The sequence below is a fragment of the Thermobia domestica genome, chromosome 3 (genome assembly GCF_964235325.1).
Source record: "Thermobia domestica chromosome 3, izTheDome1.hap1.1, whole genome shotgun sequence".
Classification (NCBI taxonomy): domain Eukaryota; kingdom Metazoa; phylum Arthropoda; class Insecta; order Zygentoma; family Lepismatidae; genus Thermobia; species Thermobia domestica.
The window spans coordinates 338,501,933-338,519,998 of record NC_137456.1 but is presented as its reverse complement, the minus strand read 5'-3'; the positions used below and the strand labels follow the sequence as shown (position 1 = coordinate 338,519,998).

At 34.7% G+C, this 18,066-nt stretch overlaps 1 protein-coding gene across 2 annotated transcripts; it reads right to left on the bottom strand.

The window, feature by feature from the left end:
* Positions 1 to 5,271: 5,271 nt before the first annotated feature.
* Positions 5,272 to 17,793, bottom strand: LOC145681249 (uncharacterized). Of its 2 annotated transcripts, none has more exons than XM_081752810.1 (4): positions 16,778 to 17,793; positions 13,930 to 14,069; positions 10,783 to 10,933; positions 5,272 to 6,130 (listed from the first exon to the last, which is right to left on the bottom strand). In XM_081752810.1, exons 1-4 carry the CDS (start codon positions 17,178 to 17,180, stop codon positions 5,832 to 5,834), a joined length of 993 nt encoding a protein of 330 aa, XP_081608936.1. In that variant the 5' UTR covers positions 17,181 to 17,793; the 3' UTR covers positions 5,272 to 5,831. The 2 variants fall into 2 exon arrangements, with proteins under 2 accessions (XP_081608936.1, XP_081608937.1); XM_081752811.1 differs by having other exon boundaries at positions 5,888 to 6,130; positions 10,769 to 10,933.
* Between the last annotated feature and the right edge of the window lie 273 nt (positions 17,794 to 18,066).

Genomic DNA, 18,066 nt, shown 5'->3' with positions numbered 1-18,066 from the left:
TCTTTGCCTTTACGCTGTGATTTAATTTAAGAAATTCCATTTAGTGTCACCAGTGTTATTTTTTGACTTTTCTTCCTTCAGGGGGTCAATATGCAGAGCTCTACAGAAACAGGAAGGGATTTTTCTCCCTCAATGTCCAAACAGTTTGTGACAACGAGATGAAAATCAGAGACATTGTGGTACGATGGCCAGGATCAACTCACGATCAAACTATTTTTAATAACTCGAGATTAAAGAACAGATTAGAAAGTGGAGAACTTGGTGAGGGAATTTTGCTGGCAGATAGTGCTTACGAATGTACGCGGTATTGCCTTACTCCCCTTCAAAATGTGCGGGAACCTAGTGAGAATTTGTACAATGAATCGCATGCACGTACGAGGAATGTCGTGGAGAGAATGTATGGTGTATGGAAAAGAAGATTTCCTATTTTATCGTCAGGAATAAGACTAAAGATGGAAACTACGCAAGCAATTGTTGCAGCTACTGCAGTGCTCCACAATATTGCGAGGACCAACAACGAGCAAGATCCACCATTAGAAGTAAACGCACCACTGGTAGATCCTGAATTAGAAAATATCGTGCAAGAAGCAGCTAATGAAAGAAACGACACTGTTAGAAGACAATTGGTACAAAACTACTTTAGCAGATTGTAATACATTTTAAGAATATTAACATATTTACCCATATGTATAAAGCTTGTATTGTTGTGTGAGAATATTTCTACAAAGATGAGAGTAGATCAGAGTTTTAAAAAGAATTAAAGAAAATTTTATCTGTTAATTTCATTGGCAAATGTAATTCCTGAAGCAAAAATGTTCATTTGTAATTAGCAGGTACAGTAATATTTCAGAATAAATGTTGCTTTTTTTTTTTTTTTTAATTTTAATGAAATGCACTTTCGAAGAAAGCTTTGTTTTGTTTAAAAATTTTGATAATTAAAACGGCAATAAAGTTCAGACACTGAAAATCGGACTCTTTATTTCTATTATTGAGTAATTATCCTAAAATACAGAAGGCTGATCGGGTGAAATCCAACCGAGTTTGCACCGTATGTAATTATATTCGTATAAAGAAAAGATATATTAACACTTGAAATGCAGCGCGAGCAATAGTTCCCTTTTAAATATAATAAAACAATAATAAATTACATAATTAGGGGCTTCTTCATGTCTTCAATGAAATTCTGTTACAATATATATTTATTGTTTGATCATTGGAATCAATTTTCCCAAGTTTATTTTAGTAACTGGAAGAAAGAAAATATATGCAACTTGATTATTTAGATTTCGCATATTTTGGTATTAATATTAAGTTATTTTAGTTAATAAGAGTGTATTTCGTAATTTTCAATGCCTTTTATGTTGTTTTTATGAAAACTTTGGTGTACGGAATCTTCAAAAGGATTTTTAAAATTTAATCTTCCAGTTCTTAAGTTTCAAAATTCAGCTATGTCTTCTTTGCTCATCTCTTCGTTTCAGTGGAAACTATTTTTCATTAGGAGATATAGGTAGTATTTAGGTCGAGATTCATTCCAGGTTTCATCATTGGAGCTGTTTTGTATGTATGTGTCAAACATGTGTTGTCTAGATATGAATGAGAACATGGTGTAGATTGTAAATTTCCGAGCTACTTCACAGGTTGCCATGAGGTTGTAAAAAGAAAACCCTGTGGCCGGAATTGGAAAACCATGTTTTCAGGAGAGACAAAGGAAAATGAAAGTAAAATATATGAACCTTTGTAAAAGTAATTTATAGCCCACCATTTACATATTGAAGTTGTACTAAATTGAAGAATTAAAAGTGTGTACCGACGACTCGCTAACATTAATACGTATTGTATATTTACAGAAATAGTAACTTGAAACATTTTGTTGTTTTAAACTAATATAAGGAAAGCATACGCGTTGTCAGTACTGTCTGTTTTTGAAGAAATTTCATTCAAAAAGGTGTGAAACTGAAAGATAATTTTTTCTTTTCTTACCAGTTTCTAGGATTGACGGAATTTATTTCGAATAAATTGTAATGTCGTAATTACGGAATTTTCTTTGAAACAGAATTTGAAATGAGATATTATGGTTATGTATAGAAGTAGAAATACAGTAAAATCTAAATAATATGTTCTAATATGCAGTAGTAGAAGAGCAGTATGGTGAAACAATATTACAGCTGTGAAGTATAAAAAAGTTTGACATGATCGTGAGTTCATAGCGCCGAATCCTGTGAAAGAAATTTTTTTTCTCTCAAAATTTTTAGTTTCGTGTCTTTCAAGTTTATGTAAGATTTTTCCGTTGCGCAAAATTCGGGTCACAAGTTAGTGTGGATTAAAAAAAAAAAAAAAAATTCACACCGAAATTTTTCAATTCTCATAACACAATCCAACTGGGAGATGGACATCTTGTGTTGGTAGTTTGGGGTTTGCAAACTTTTCCACGAAGGGTTGCAGATAACAAATTTCAGCACTGGATGTTGAAGTTTGAGTTATCATGAGAGATGATCTGGAAGTAAATAAATTTTGGGCAATATCTGAGTTCTATTTTCCGAATGTGTGGAACCAAAAATGTGTTATTGATTGCTGGTCAAGCATTTGCCCTAGCTCTGTAGATGCCGCAACCACCAATCAATGCTACATTTGGGAGTCTCCATAGTCCAAAGGAAAGTGAAATCACACACAATTATTCATCAATCTTTATTATTTATTTATATTTTATTATATTTTTTCAAGGCATAAAAATTTATAGAGTTATGCTAGCGGATGTTGTGGTGCAGATATGTAACGTGATCACTTCCAGTAGAAGGAATATTACATTCCATCTCTAAACTACAGGGGATAAACAAAATAATCTAAAAACACTTCATACAGGACACGTAAGTTTGACCCTCCACTGTACAACACATGTTGCGGTTGCCGATCTTTTTTTTCTTTTCAATGTGTCATGTGGACCTTCCTCTTCCGTCAGCAGTATCCACTTCACCTGTGAGTGTCGTGGTGTGAAAGTGGTGCGGTAAAATGGGCGACCTGACAGACTTCCAAAGAGGCATGATCGTTGGTGCCCATCTGGTTGGAGCTTCAGTGGCAACAGTGGCGAACATTGTGAAGGTATCGAAAGGCACAACTTGTCCAATATCACGAGGGCATACACAATTCATGGGCAAACGACGTCTGCAAAGCACAACAGTGGTCGAAAGACAATCCTGTCAGATAGGGACCGGGGAGGTTAAAACGGATTGTAGCAGTTAAAAAGAAGACCACTGCAATGAAAATTACGTCTGAACTCAATTCCGGCCTACAGAACCCGGTTTCATCGAAAACAGTGCGACGGGAACTTCATAAAATGAAAATTCATGACAGGGCCGCTATCCCCAAACCCCTGGTCACAGCAGTAAATGCGAAGAGGCGTATCCAGTGGTGCAAGGACCACAAGGCGTGGACTCATGAGCAGTGGGAACACGTAATGTGGTCCGATGAATCGACCTTCACCTTGTTTACAACAACCAGTTGTGTTTACGTATGGAGAACACCGTCGTAGGCCTATCATACAAACTGTCTGATCCCAACTGTAAAGCATAGGGGTGATTCTGTTACAGTATGGGCAGTGATATCGTGATTTTCAACAGGTTCCATCATAGCCTGCATGGAATGGTGAATTTTAAGGCGTATGAGGCCATTTTTGCGGACCAGGTTCTACCCATGGCCCAAATATTGTTCCCTGATGGTGATGGCATCTACCAAGATGATTTGGCACACTGTCACGCTGCAAAAACGGTGAAATCATGGTTTGAGGAGCATAACCAGGAGCTATCACACCTCCCCTGGGTCCCACAATCATCAGATCTGAGAATCATTGAGCCATTATGGTCTGTTAGAAAGGCGTGTTCGGTCTCATTACCCTTTACCAGCATCCCGTAAGGAACTGGAGCATGGTTTGGAGGAACAATGGTACAAAATTCCACACACCACGATTCAGGAGCTGTATACGTCAATTCCACGTCGGATCCAAGCTGTTTTGGACGCAAAAGGAGGACCCACACCATACTAGGTATGATTTTTACACTTTTGCAAACGTTTTAGAATTTTGTCCAACCCCTGTATGTAAGTTTTTCAACACTACAAACCTCGCGGTTTAAATTGACAGATAGCCGAAGAACTGTGATACTACTTGATTTTCATTAGATGTATTCCCAGCTTACTGATATTTGGAAGAAACAAAGTGACATTTAATTTGTATACAAGAATAACATATAAAAAGTAAAGAATTGTTGTATAAAAGTAAGCTTATACTGAAATTTCCTTCTTCATCCTTTACTTCTCAGTTTACCTATTTCTAATAATTCTTCATAGAACAGTATGTTTATACCGAGTTTTAGCGATAGTTTCCTCACTCAATTCAAATCATGATTAGTAACAAAACCCTTGAAAGAGTTCTTTGCGGCTCATGCACATATGAAGTTTTTTATGTTGCTTATTCCATATTATGGGATAATTATCAACTAAAGATTTTATTTTTTCTCAACGTAAAACGACAAATGTTTAATTATTCACAACAGTTGAATTTAGTTCGCAAGAAATAATTTTACAGTAGCAAGTATCGTTGAGTAACTTACAATACAGAGAACACGTACAACCCGGTTTTAAACGTCACTGAGCCGGCACAACTGTTGTGTGTGTGTGTGTGATTGAGTAACGAGTCGGTGCTCTGCCTACTTGATCATCCATTAAAAAAAAAAAAAAAAAAATACATTTGTTACTACAAAAAGGAAAGGAGATATAAGCTTGATTCTGGATGCAGTATAACAACGTTCCATTTAAACAATGTGTCCGTTTTAGTTCCTCCGTCTCCCTATAAAAAAGAAATTGATTATTGGGCTCAGAGCTCGCTGATCATTTAAACTATTGTGAATAATTAAACATTTTGTCGTTTTACGTTTCAAGTAGATTAGTAAGGTACTTTACTGACCAATTTCCAACCCTGGTATTAATACCCTTAAATAAAAAGTCCCTTAAAATTTGGAATATATTTTCTTTAATTCTTCGCCGGAATGGATACACTAATATTCACAAGATAATTGACTAATTATATCAATTTTCCATTTCAAACACTTTTTATTTTACGACGTTTTGAATGCCTTAGAATCTCATTCTGGATTCATTTTCAACTACAAAGATTAAAAACTAAAAACTGTTAATTTGAAAATGAATCCAGAATAAGATTCGAAACGTCGTAAAAGAAAGATTTTGGAATGGAGAACTGATATAATTAATTCTCTTGTGGATATTTTCTTATCTAACATTACTTTTCTAGCTTATTAATTTAATGTCAGTACTGATCCTCGAGGGAAAAATAAATAAATAAAAAAGGAAATAAATAATATAGTTTTCATAAACAAGGACAATTCTTTATTTTTTAAATATATATATAATATGCTGAAGAATTTACATCAGAGTGTGTGAGCTTTTACGAGTCTACAATTAGCTGAAGTATTTTAAGAGTCAGAATTATAAGTGGCAGTACTTCGGAATTTGGTGGAGAAACAAATCGATAAGTGAATGTCTACAAACGGATGTGTTCACATAGAAGGATAAGACAAAACTGAGCTAAAAGCCACCGAATACTTTAATAGTCAAATTGGTTCTACCTGATGTACCTCAAACACATTGAAATATAAACATGAGACTTATAAATAATAGAATAAGAAGATCACATCACATCACATACTATAGAATAAAAAAGCTAAGATCTTAAAAAATAGAAAAGAGTTAACAAGTGTTAAAGAAAACAAAACACGACTGCAAATCTAAGAAAAGAAAAATAAACATGTTTATTCGCTTGAAAATTATTTGCATTCTAATTGCCTTTGCAATAACTGCTTTCTTAATTCAAGTATCTCCATTTCCAGTTTATGTTTTTCTTCTGCTCGTCTTTCTTCATTTCGGAATTTTTCTTGAGTGAGTTCCAACTCTAATTTCAGTTTTTTCTCTGACGATTCCGCTTTACGCTTTTCCTCTTCTTTCAGATATTTTATTTGCAGCTCCACAAGTTCCATTTTCGCATCCGCCAACACCTGAAACTTCTTATTTGTATCATGGCCTGAACTTGTTCTGCACCGTTTTGCCCTTGAATTCCTTGGAGTAGCTAAAAGAAAGGACAGTATGAATCACTTTTAGAATAAATCTGTTAAGAGAAGCTATGGCAGAAAACTTAAAAACTGGTGATTAGGACATGAAAAATAAATCAATGATGCGCCAACAACAACACTTATTGTACAACAACGGTCGAAACTTTAATTTGGTTTTCAAGTATTATTCACATTATTATATCTAACCCATGCTTAAAGGAACTAATACATTCAAATGTAGGTATCAAATTTTATAACTTAATCAAAATTTCTGTTACAACTATCGTAGATATCATAGTGCTGATCATCGTGTTTCAACTACAACGACGAATTGTTTTACATAGTATCACTAGCTGAAAAGAAAACTAAGAAAAAATGAGGATTTCCACTAAATTTAATCCCCGGTAGTGTGAGGATTTCAGAATTAAGTCTACAAATAACTTTGAAACAACAACTCAAACTGACCATTAAAATATTTCTTTAAAATCTTAATTATTGAGAAATAAAACCTAGAAGTAGTACGGAATCTGGAGTGCAAAAATACGCCATTTTATTGGTCCATGTCACATGTTAAACAGACGAGTTCAGCTACTTCGTTATTTGTCTGATACCTGCACGACTGAATTCTATTGCGCGATGATGGAAGAGATCTGTTCGAGCAGATTCAAATTATTTACCATCAGTTGATAGTTTCATGGTTGCTATTTTTTCGCCTGAAATAATAATTACTTGGGAGTAGAAATTAGAGGAGGAAAGGCGAAAAGGTCAATATATACCGATGATTGTGAATCTCGATGTCCGAAACCAAAGTTGGATTTGATCACAATAATAATAATAATAATACATAAAAAATACCGGTTTTAATTAAATCTGTAAAATGTTTTGAAACAAATGTGAGTTACGAATATGTTTTCACTAACAAGCACGAGCATTTTTTAAAAGCATAGATATAATTTATTTATCCATGGCCACTCAACAGATAACACTGGAGCACTCAACAGATAACACAATTGGAAAAGGAAGTGGAACGAAGGCGGTCAGGGCCTATAGTTCAATGTACCATCCCAGCATTTGTCTGGTGCTACTGAGAGAAAACTCTGAAAAACAACTGTCAATATCTCCGGATTCGAACCCCGGACCTTCCGAGTGCGAAGCAAGAACGCTAACCAGTAGCCTAAGCTCAGTCGGTAATTTTGCCTTGTAAAATTTATTCTTATGTAGTTTAACGTCCTACAGTTATGCGAGCTAAGTGCTAAATGAGGCGGATGAAATAGCAAGTGAATGATGATGAAACAAATGTCAGAATGAGAAAGTGAGAGGAACGGGAGAATCCGCCACAAATTTACCTGGACGAGCATCGAATCTGACCCTTCGAACCTGAGGTAAGCGTTCTACCACTGCGCCACCATGCCCCTTAGTCAACCACCAGTGAATTACTCTGAATGTGAATGTAAGTGCGGGTTAAGTCTAAGTTTATACTCACATATGATCTTTACATACAAACATAACTGAGTTGGCGCTGAAAACTTGCCATGAGTACCGCTTGAAACCAATCTTTTTTCTCTTACACTTTTTGGTTTGGTTATTGATTTCTTATCCGATTTGAAAACCTTTCATGGTTTATATTAAAAAAAAAAAAAAAAAAAAAAAATCTACCTCTGATTTTGTGGGTAAGTCTGTCTTTAACATATTTTAAAAGACCCGGCATAAGGCTATCACTTCTCAGGCTACAAAAGTCGCTCAACTTAAGAAAATCCCGCAAAATGTTGAGCAATAAGTCAAGAGATTTATTGAGCAACAAAATCCTTTGTCAAGTCGCATGTCCACACAACGAAATAAGGTCGCTCAACTTTTCGAGTAACAACTCAAAGGATTAGCGACAGAATTCCTTGGCACGTTGCGTGTCCACACCAAAGTGACGAATGACCCAATTATTATCATCATTAATAAATAGGGTGGGCAGAAGGCAATGACTGGCACTGACACATTGACTTAGAAAGCAGGACTTCATTATTTTGCAAAAATGTTCCCCTCATTAATGAAAATACCTGTTTGCAGTAAGCATTATTACTTTGTATGGGAAGAAAGATATGATCGAGTTTCTTTAAAGTTTCAGAACCTTTTTTGCTTGGTGTTTTCGCACTTCCGAAAACTTATAAATATCTTTCTTGTTAAATATCTTTGTTGTCTTTGAACATAACTGTGGCTATTTCTTGAAACACTTTGAATCCTTCGTAAAGTCCATCCATATCAATGGACTTAATATTATACACCTGAACAAACAAAATCTTTCAAAGAACAGTCGGGATTTCTAAGCGAAACAGTCTTTATAATCTTGTTTCACTGAAATCACTGAATGTATTCATGAGCCCGTTTATAAAATCTAAAAAATAAATAAATACATAAATAAATAAATAAATCACATTGGCACTTGTTTTCTTCAAAGAAACTCTTAGTCTCATCTTAGAATTAACAACATATCCAAAGAATCTGTCTGTTATGTGGTGATAATTTGCTTATTCTGAAATATCTGAAACTAGAGCCATCAAGTCATAAGAGTGGTGGAAAGTTAAACATTTTCAATGTGACTCAGAAAAGCAGGACACATGGGAATCCGGCTCAACTACTAAGCCGGACACGGGACCCGACTCCAAAAGCGAGACTGTCCGGCCAAAAGCACGACATCTGGCCCTATTAAATAATAATAATAATAATAATAATAATATCGTATGTTTTCTAAAGCTAAATGCTTATTAAAAGTGGTGATTTTATTCATAATTCCACATTTGCTTTCTTTCAAAACTTGCGGCCCACTTGCTCGCTCCTCACGCACCCCAAGGGAGCTAGCTTTCCAAGTCTAGAACCTATGACCTAGAAGTTTGTGAAGCCATCATAAAGTCTGAAAATCTTTTTTTAAGAAAAAGTTTCACATAGTAACATGATATTTAGAGCCTTTCATGCACTATATGCACATTATTAAAAAGGCACTCACAAACTAAATAATAATTTAATGCACATCTATACTAGTGGTTGTTGCGGAACAAATCGCAAGTTCTCCATTTTGAATGGGAAACAAATGTTTAGCAACTTTTGTGTAGGAAAGGTCGTTCGACTTCATTTTTACTTCTATTGATTGCTCAACTTTGCTATTAAACAAAAATCGCTCTCTTGCGTAGTGTAGACAGTGAGTCGACATTTTGCTCAACTTTGTTGCTAAACAAAAGGCGCTCAACTTGTTCTCCAGTCTGGACGTACCATTACATTCCTAATATGTTTCTTCATTGTGTTCGTATGTTCCTTTGGGTCAATCCTATACAATAATGATTTCAATACCAATCAACTTCATACGATCCACTGCGTAGTAATTTTTAAATTGTATCAAATACTTTTTCAAATTTCCTTCCTAGTTGTGTGGTTGCGTTTAGAGTATAATTTCGAAAAATTCTAATGACAGTCTTACTGAATTCTCGATTATTTGGAACGACCATTCATTTAATTCCTTTAGAATGGGTTAATCTCTATTAAAATGTAAGATTGACAAGAAAAATAGTAATTCTATTTAAAAAAACTAGAAGAAATAAATGGTTAGGCATTGCAAATAAATAAAACTAATAATAAAAAATATTAGGAATTTTTCAAATTATGAAGCGCAAACAGTTATCCAACCAGGACGGAATGTAGAAAAGTATTTGACACAATTGAAAAATTATCACACAGATAAATTGCAGAGCAGTGAATTGGTCTTGCAAAAATTATTGTATAAGAATGACCCAAAGAAACATACACAAATGTAGGAACGTGTTTGAAATATAAGAAGTGATAGCCTTACGTCGAATCTTTAAAAATATGTTAAAGAAAGCCTTACTCACATCATCCAATTCAGAGGTAAAATTGCTATATATATATATATATATATATATATATATATATATATAAGTTAAAATCTATCATAGAGTTAAATCCTTGACACAGAATACAGGACAACTGGATCCTAAATGGAACATCATAGAAGTCACAAGTAAATATAAAAAAATGAAGAATTGGACAATCTGTTTACTATAATGGTTGTTGTCATTGTTTTTTTTCGGCAAGAGGGAAGCACATGTGGCCTGCATTTTTTGCACCGGATTCTTATAGATTTTGACACGTGGATTACGATGGTCAAGTTAGTTTTGCGATTAGTTTCGGAACGCGAGAATACAAGGTGGTTCATAAGAATCCGTTCCGAAACTGGCTTGACCATGTATTTCTCATGTAAAATTTTTAAGACTTCGTTGCAAAAAGTGCGAGCCACATTTGCTTCCCTCCTGCCACTTTTTTAAGCTGTCAACTTGAAAATGAATTCAAAATAGGATTCGAAACATTCGTGAAATAAAAACTGTTTGAAACGGAAAAAATATATAAATTCTGAATAATTGTATATATATTACGGTGTAATTTTAAAAAATCATCAAATTATGTTGTTTCGCTGTCATAGCTTTGTTACTATGTGGCAAATTAGCCACCTTTCGGGGGATAAGTGGCAAATTGTCCGCTTTGTCGAATTATGGTAGCAAATTATCAGTATTGAGGGTTTAGAAGTCGTGTTTCGATTTCTTCTCAAAAATCCTATACTAACCTTTTAAAAATTATTTAAAAATAAAACATGATATTACAGAAAAAAAAGCACCTTGAACTGCAGATGGAAGTGGTTGAGACGAAGGTGCATTTGAAGTGCCTTTTTGGTGCCGCAGTTCTTCGCTGGCTGGAGATCTCAGAAGACTTGGCTTGGCCGATGTCCAATCTGGTACTTCAACAATTGAAATTGTCGGTCCATAATCCTAACGTGGGAAAACAGAATGATTAACATTTGAAATTAACAATAATCTTACTTATGTAAAAAATTAACGTAAGGGCCAGGGTTTGCTCAAGTGAACCCAGCCCGAAAAAACCCGGTGGGTTTTTTCGGGTTGGGCCCACCTGAAAAAGCCCACTTTAAAACCCACCTGGGTTTTTGACCTATTTGTTAGTATATTATTGATACAACTAAGGTGATCACATTGTAAGTGATTTTTATCAGATTTTAGAGTTTCCTTGGGCGAATTAGAGGCTTTCACGTTAAGGTATACAACAACATTCGACATAAGACCTTTAAAAAGTTCTGAATGCACTAAATGAATTATTTTTTTAATTTTTTTTTTTAAACTTACCTTAGCTTGAGATAGTTATAGAACAAATTAATGTATGGATTATGCTTATAGCCTATTTGAAGTAAAATAAGCAATTTTGTACTTTAGAAAATATTTTTCGTGAATAGTATGCTCGTCGACTTGGCGACACCGAGGCACATTATCACTCATACGTTTGACGGGTTTAAGGTCATAGGTGCCGGTACTAATAGTACATATGCAAATACATTAGTAACAGTTTAATTCAGTCATTTGTTGCTACTCTTCAAATAAGAATTCTGTAGAATCAACACCAGCAATAGCGTAAAAATTCTTGTCAAATTTAAGAAGATTAATGCTCGTGGTTCCGAAGACTATGTAACGCTACACACCGTGAAAGAAGTGCTCGGGAAATTCCCGAATTAAACGCAGAAGGATCGAAAATGAATACTTCAACAATAAACTATTTATTTTACGCTTAAGCCTGCCATATGTCAAGTAAAAAACGGGAATGTCCCGTTTTTGGGCCCGAGTGTCCCGCGTCCCGTATTTAAACTCCGTTCCATTTCTGCTATCAATATCAGCTTATTCGAAAAGTGAAAAACAAAAAATTTCGACATTGGCTGGAATCCTGTAATTAGTGAATGAACAGTACACTGTTACATGTAACAGTTTCGAGGAAGTTATAACACCACCCTGTTCGACTTGATAGCGAGCGAAATTTGCAATGCTACTTTTTCCATTGCACTTGATGGAAACTCGGATACTGTCAAAAAAAAAAAAAAAAAAAAAAAAAAAAAAAAAAAAAAAAAACTTTGAGCGTTTCTACATTTACAAACACAAGAAAGATGACTAACCTTTTCTTCAGCAACACATTAGATAAGTTAACAAGAATTATAATCTTTTTCAAAGGCTAGGGGCACAGAATTATGCTTTGGTCCAGGTCTTAGAAAAATGTAAATCTGGTCCTGACAATTACACACGACACGAGAAAAATCACCTTTTCATCAGATTAAACTGATGAACGTAATTTTGGCAGATACAGCCATGTAAATAAATATTGCTAAACGCGCGAAAAATTTTGAAAGTAGATTGTACCATTGATTTAAATAATTTGCATATTGTTTTCCTGTAAAGCATTTTTATAGCACATCTTAAGTTTTTAGGCATCTTCAGTCTATACAATTAATTGCAGGGTACGAACAGAGAAAAGCAGCTACCGCTTAGTGAACTTTCGCCTGTTATATTATTGAAAAAAAAAAGTTAAATAAACTGAAATATTTTAGTTTAAGTCTCACGGTTATGCCTGCTATGCTCAAGGTGACGGTGATGATGAGAAATGAATGAAATGATGGAATGAAGAAAGTGGGAGGAAACGTGAGAATCCCGAGAAAACCCACGCACAAAGTGTTTGTCCACCACAAAGCTCACTTGGCGCGAGCTGGAATCGAACTAGGAACACCATGCACTAGAGGTGAACGCTCTACCACTGAGCCACCGCGGCCTATTATACTTTTGTTCATAACCAGACTACAGTTCATTGCATTGTATTGGAAAGTTGAGGAAGGGGTGGATCTGAGGGGGGTCCCGTATTCTCATGGAGAAAATATGGCAGGTTTATTTACGTTGGAAGATGTTAATTTCATACAAGACATTTTAAAACATTTATTTATTTCATACAACATGAATTGTATCTTTGTTTTAAATTAATAGACCCTTTTTGGTATTCATATTTGGCGAACGTCAGTCAGGCTTTTGGATAACTTGATCTACATTTGTTCGTTTGTCTGCCGAGCTCCTTCATGGCTATGCAGTTAGTGTGCGTGTCTTCGGTGTGGGATCCGGGTTTGCTTCCCGGAGGGAGCTCATGTGGTTCGGATTCCACGTTAATCAGTAGGTCCCGTCTCATATAGCCTCGCTGCTGAAAGGGACGTTAAACACAAAATCAACTCAACTCGTTTGTCTGCCTCTACCACACACACTACAGGGTACAACTTTCGACCTTTTAAGTTAAAATTTTCAGAATACAAGCACGAGACACTCTAAATTCCTTGTACAGATTTGGCGACATACCATCGTAAAATATCAAAATGACGGCCATTTTTTAAAAAAAAACAGCGCGTATCCACGCTACGAAGCTCAAATTTAAGTCTTTTAAGTTGAAATTTTGACGGTGGAAGCACGAGATATGCTAAATTTGCTGTATAGATTTTCTCGGCGATCGAATGTAACTTTTCAAAATGGCGGCAATTTTTTTTCAAAACAGCAGTAAGCAGAAAATTGTTGCAAGCTGTGACAATGACAATCTTGAAATATAAATCACATTTTAACATTTTTACCTCAAAGACATTGAAATATTTCAAAAAAAAAAAAAAAAAAAAAGATTAAACCTGAAAAACCCAATTAAATCCGAAATTACCTGAAAAAACCCATATGGGCCCAGGTGGGTTGGGTTTTTTCAAAAAAGCCCGGGTTTTTTCAAACCCTAGTAAGGGCATTGAAATATATCAACTGTTAACAAAGATTTTATTACTAGTAGGACTTATAGTCAGTAAGCTTATGTGTGTTCCATGTGAGGTATTACAAAATTGCAATATGAAACAGCTGCGACAAGGTTTACAAGAAAATTGGCAAAGTAACAGATTTAATTTATAATGCATTTAACGTACCTCAAGAATAAGGGTTTCCTGGAAATCCTCACGGATAGTGGCAATTGGGCGGCTATCATTAGGAGTAATGATAGATTCATTTACATCATTGACCGGGCGGCTATCCGTGGACCCATTTGTGGACACGGTAACATGATGAGCTAAATAAAAACGGAAATAATTTATTTTTAGTATTATAGGCTGCTGTTCAATACCACTAAATATTTTCAAAATGAGGAAATAATGTCTACGAGAAAGTATCATTACTTTTAAGTGAGAACTACTACTATTTTTTTTTTTTTTTTTTTTTAAATAAATCAATTTTAACATAGGCATGTATGACCTATACATAGAAAAACTATTATCCTGCTCTTCAACTGAAGTGTTATTATTATTTTCTGTCCCTATCTCTCCCCGAAATTAACTGACATATGGGAAATTTTTATTACAGGTTGCCTATTAAATAATATTTTAATCTGCTTTATTTTGTTCATATTCACATATTCAATTATACTATTTCTAATTTTATATTACAATATAAATAGAAACTAATTGGAAAATTTACCGAACAATTAAAAAATAACAGGAAATGCACATCGTTAATGCAAATGAAAAATACCAGTTGCACTAGTACTCAATGTTCAGATGATGTATATGGTACAAATTCTTATTTAACCCATGCCTTTTAACTTTAAGGGTTAGGTTACAGTTTTAAATTTTAAATCATGCTTGGCCAATTTTAATCAAGTGCTTCTGTGCTTATTTATTAGTACCTTACCCTACCATTACACATAACGGACACTATATTAATAATATATGATAATAAGCTCAAATCATCAGCAATTTTGCCGGCGTACATGTCTACTTTTGGTCAATAAAGTGAAGAACAGTTAAAATACACAACGTTACTACAATGACTGAGGCGCTACTGTATCTCTTTTCTTACAGCCTAGGACTGAATAATTTTTTCCCAAAAAATAATGAATAAAATAAAAATAAAGGAAAAATGAAATTTTAGCTTAATGTCCCACACTTATGCAAGCTATGTGCTAAAGGATCAGATGAAATTGCAATGAATGATGAAGAAAGCAATGGGGGAATGAAAAGGTTGGAGAAAATAGAACCCCAAGAAAACCCATGAATACGATGTCGTCCACCGCGACGGGAATCGAACCTGTGCCAAAAATAAAGGAAAATCATAATATTTCACTACTTTTACATCTAAATTTTATTACCATATACAAATTTTAGTAAGAAACCAGTGATTAATATGAAGCTGTAGCGATAAGTGGCTGTAATTATATTACACAAAATATTCTTCAAAGCTGACGATTTGAAACAAACACTGATATTTGCCTATTTGTATAAACAATAAAAATATTTCGTCCACCACATGCGTTAATATTCCTTTTACAACTACAGGAAATAAATAGTGAATTTATTGTTCCTAATCGTGGAGTGAAAGTCGCTTAATATGTGGTTCTGCAGTTGAAAATTGTTTAAGTTGTTGGTATTATTGAAATGCACGCATGATTATACGTGATGTTATAAGTGAATTAGTTGGCGATAATTCAATATGGCAGAATCATGTGAAGAACGGAATGTTTCGATTTTGAGATTAGTGCAAATTTAGGGTCAAACTCCAAAGTTGTCATTCAGTTTAGAGGTAAGTCTAACCTAATCTAACCTAACATTTACGCAAAAGCGATTTTTTTTTTAAATTTGTATCGCTTTAGTAGAAAATGGAACTAGATGATAACTTCGGAATAAACGCCCAAATTTATATATAAAAAGAGGAAATATTACGTGTTGTTGATTGTCCATAGAAGGGATGTTGAAAGAAAGTGGTGAAGGAACAGTTACATATTTAGATATGAACGTCGTATAAATTGTAAAGAAACATCATTGACAGAAACCAGCAGTGGAAGTAATGAACATATTTTTGAGAGAGCACAGTTATCAGTGGAGCAACTGATACTGTTTATTGTGTATTGGTGTGTACAAACTGTGAACGCAACATGGATGGCATTTAGTATCTCCTCCAAATTCAAATCCAGAGCCACTATTGTTACTTATCAGGGGGTCAAGGTGGAACAAAACGTGGTATTATCAGGGGGTTCAAGGTGGAACACAACGAGCCGTGCAGTGTGTCTAACCCCCTTCGCTCGTTCAGCTATGTTTCGTAATGATTTGAGGGAGAAACTAAATAACAGCCCGTAACATAACTATACCCGAACTTTAGACTGTAATACAAGGCGAAATGTTTAACAAGGAAGAATTTAATAGTGTCCGTAGTAAAATGTTACACACGAAATGCAATCTAACCTAACCCACCGTAATCTACGTCAGTAGCCCGAATGCAAAGATTGCGATATTTGAATAGTAAGCTATAATAAAATATTTCAATATCGAGCAACGTCCAAATATATTTTGATTAATTAAAAAGCGACTTAACTAACCCTATTCTAACCGAAGCCATTATACAACTTTGCGTATTCTAACCCACTTCAACTCGGGCCTTCGGCCCTCGTCCTGCTTCAGAAAACCCGTAATTTGTTTGTTTTTGTTTTTATTGTTCAAGGTAAAATTTTCAAATCGTATCGTATTTGTCGATGAAACGCTTCAAATATGTTCAAAATGACACTAATCAACATTTTGCTGCATGTATTGCTGGACCCTCTCTGCGGAATATAATTCGGGAAATAAGATTTATCGATAGGCACTGATTTTTTGCTACACTATAGTACAAGGAAACAAATCTACACTTTGAATGCCTTGAAATATTGGACCCTCTCTGTTAGACATTTGCCGAAGAGTTCTTGGTGTTAACTACTATGGATAAAAAATAATTACCATAACGTGTACTCACCTGGTATGCAGTCACTATCAAAGTCGTTTTCTAACGCAGACAACGACAGGGAAGCAACATTATTGACCCTGTCGGTGAAAGGGTTCTTCTTAACAACAACAGGGCCACCTCCTCCTGTTTTGTACATTTCCTGTTTTTCTTTTGCAAGTTCTTTTCTTGCAATTTTTTTCAACGACTCATACTTATATTTGAGTGTTTTTGTGGTACGTGGGGTAGAACCTGCTTGGCTATTAAAGCATTCTGTGACTTCATTCCAAGATTTTTCCTTATCCTTCCATGTGATCACATCCGTTTGTTTACATTCAATTATAGCTTTGCGTTCCTCCACTAGATTAAGCAATAATTCAGTTTCTAGATAACTGAAATTTTGGCTTCTTTCTCTCACTCGCTTTTCGCATGCCATTGCAGCAATCTTTTATACACCTACTTCAATTTAAACAAACACACTGAAGACGCACTTGACGTTTCAATTGTTTTCCGTATCAGCAACAGAAAACCAACCAATGAAATGGTCCGTTATAACCTTGCTTCGGGTTAACTATCTGACAGAGTATATATCAGGCACAGTACATTGTAGAACGAACCACGGGTTAAAGTAACTGACAACTTCCTGATATCTAATTCTGACTGATAGTAATCAGAAAGAATATCAGGATATTGTAGGACTGGCCCTAGATTAAGCAATAATTCAGTTTCTAGATAACTGAAATTTTGGCTTCTTTCTCTCACTCGCTTTTCGCATGCCATTGCAGCAATCTTTTATACACCTACTTCAATTTAAACAAACACACTGAAGACGCACTTGACGTTTCAATTGTTTTCCGTATCAGCAACAGAAAACCAACCAATGAAATGGTCCGTTATAACCTTGCTTCGGGTTAACTATCTGACAGAGTATATATCAGGCACAGTACATTGTAGAACGAACCACGGGTTAAAGTAACTGACAACTTCCTGATATCTAATTCTGACTGATAGTAATCAGAAAGAATATCAGGATATTGTAGGACTGGCCCATACAGGCGAAAATCTTATTTTGTTTACATATTGCAAGTTTATCATGTGTTTATATTTTTCCATTCATTTTACTTTTTCAATGATTTTCATATTTTTCAAATATATTATAGTGATATCGAAACTTTGACAATAATTTTAATATTTTAGTACGTTTAACATGTTTGCTATTTGCATATTCATTCATATTCTAATATTTTAAATACAGCTATTTTAAAAAGCACACATTTACTAACTTTTATTGCATTGTTTGATAATTCTTTAAGTCGATGTTT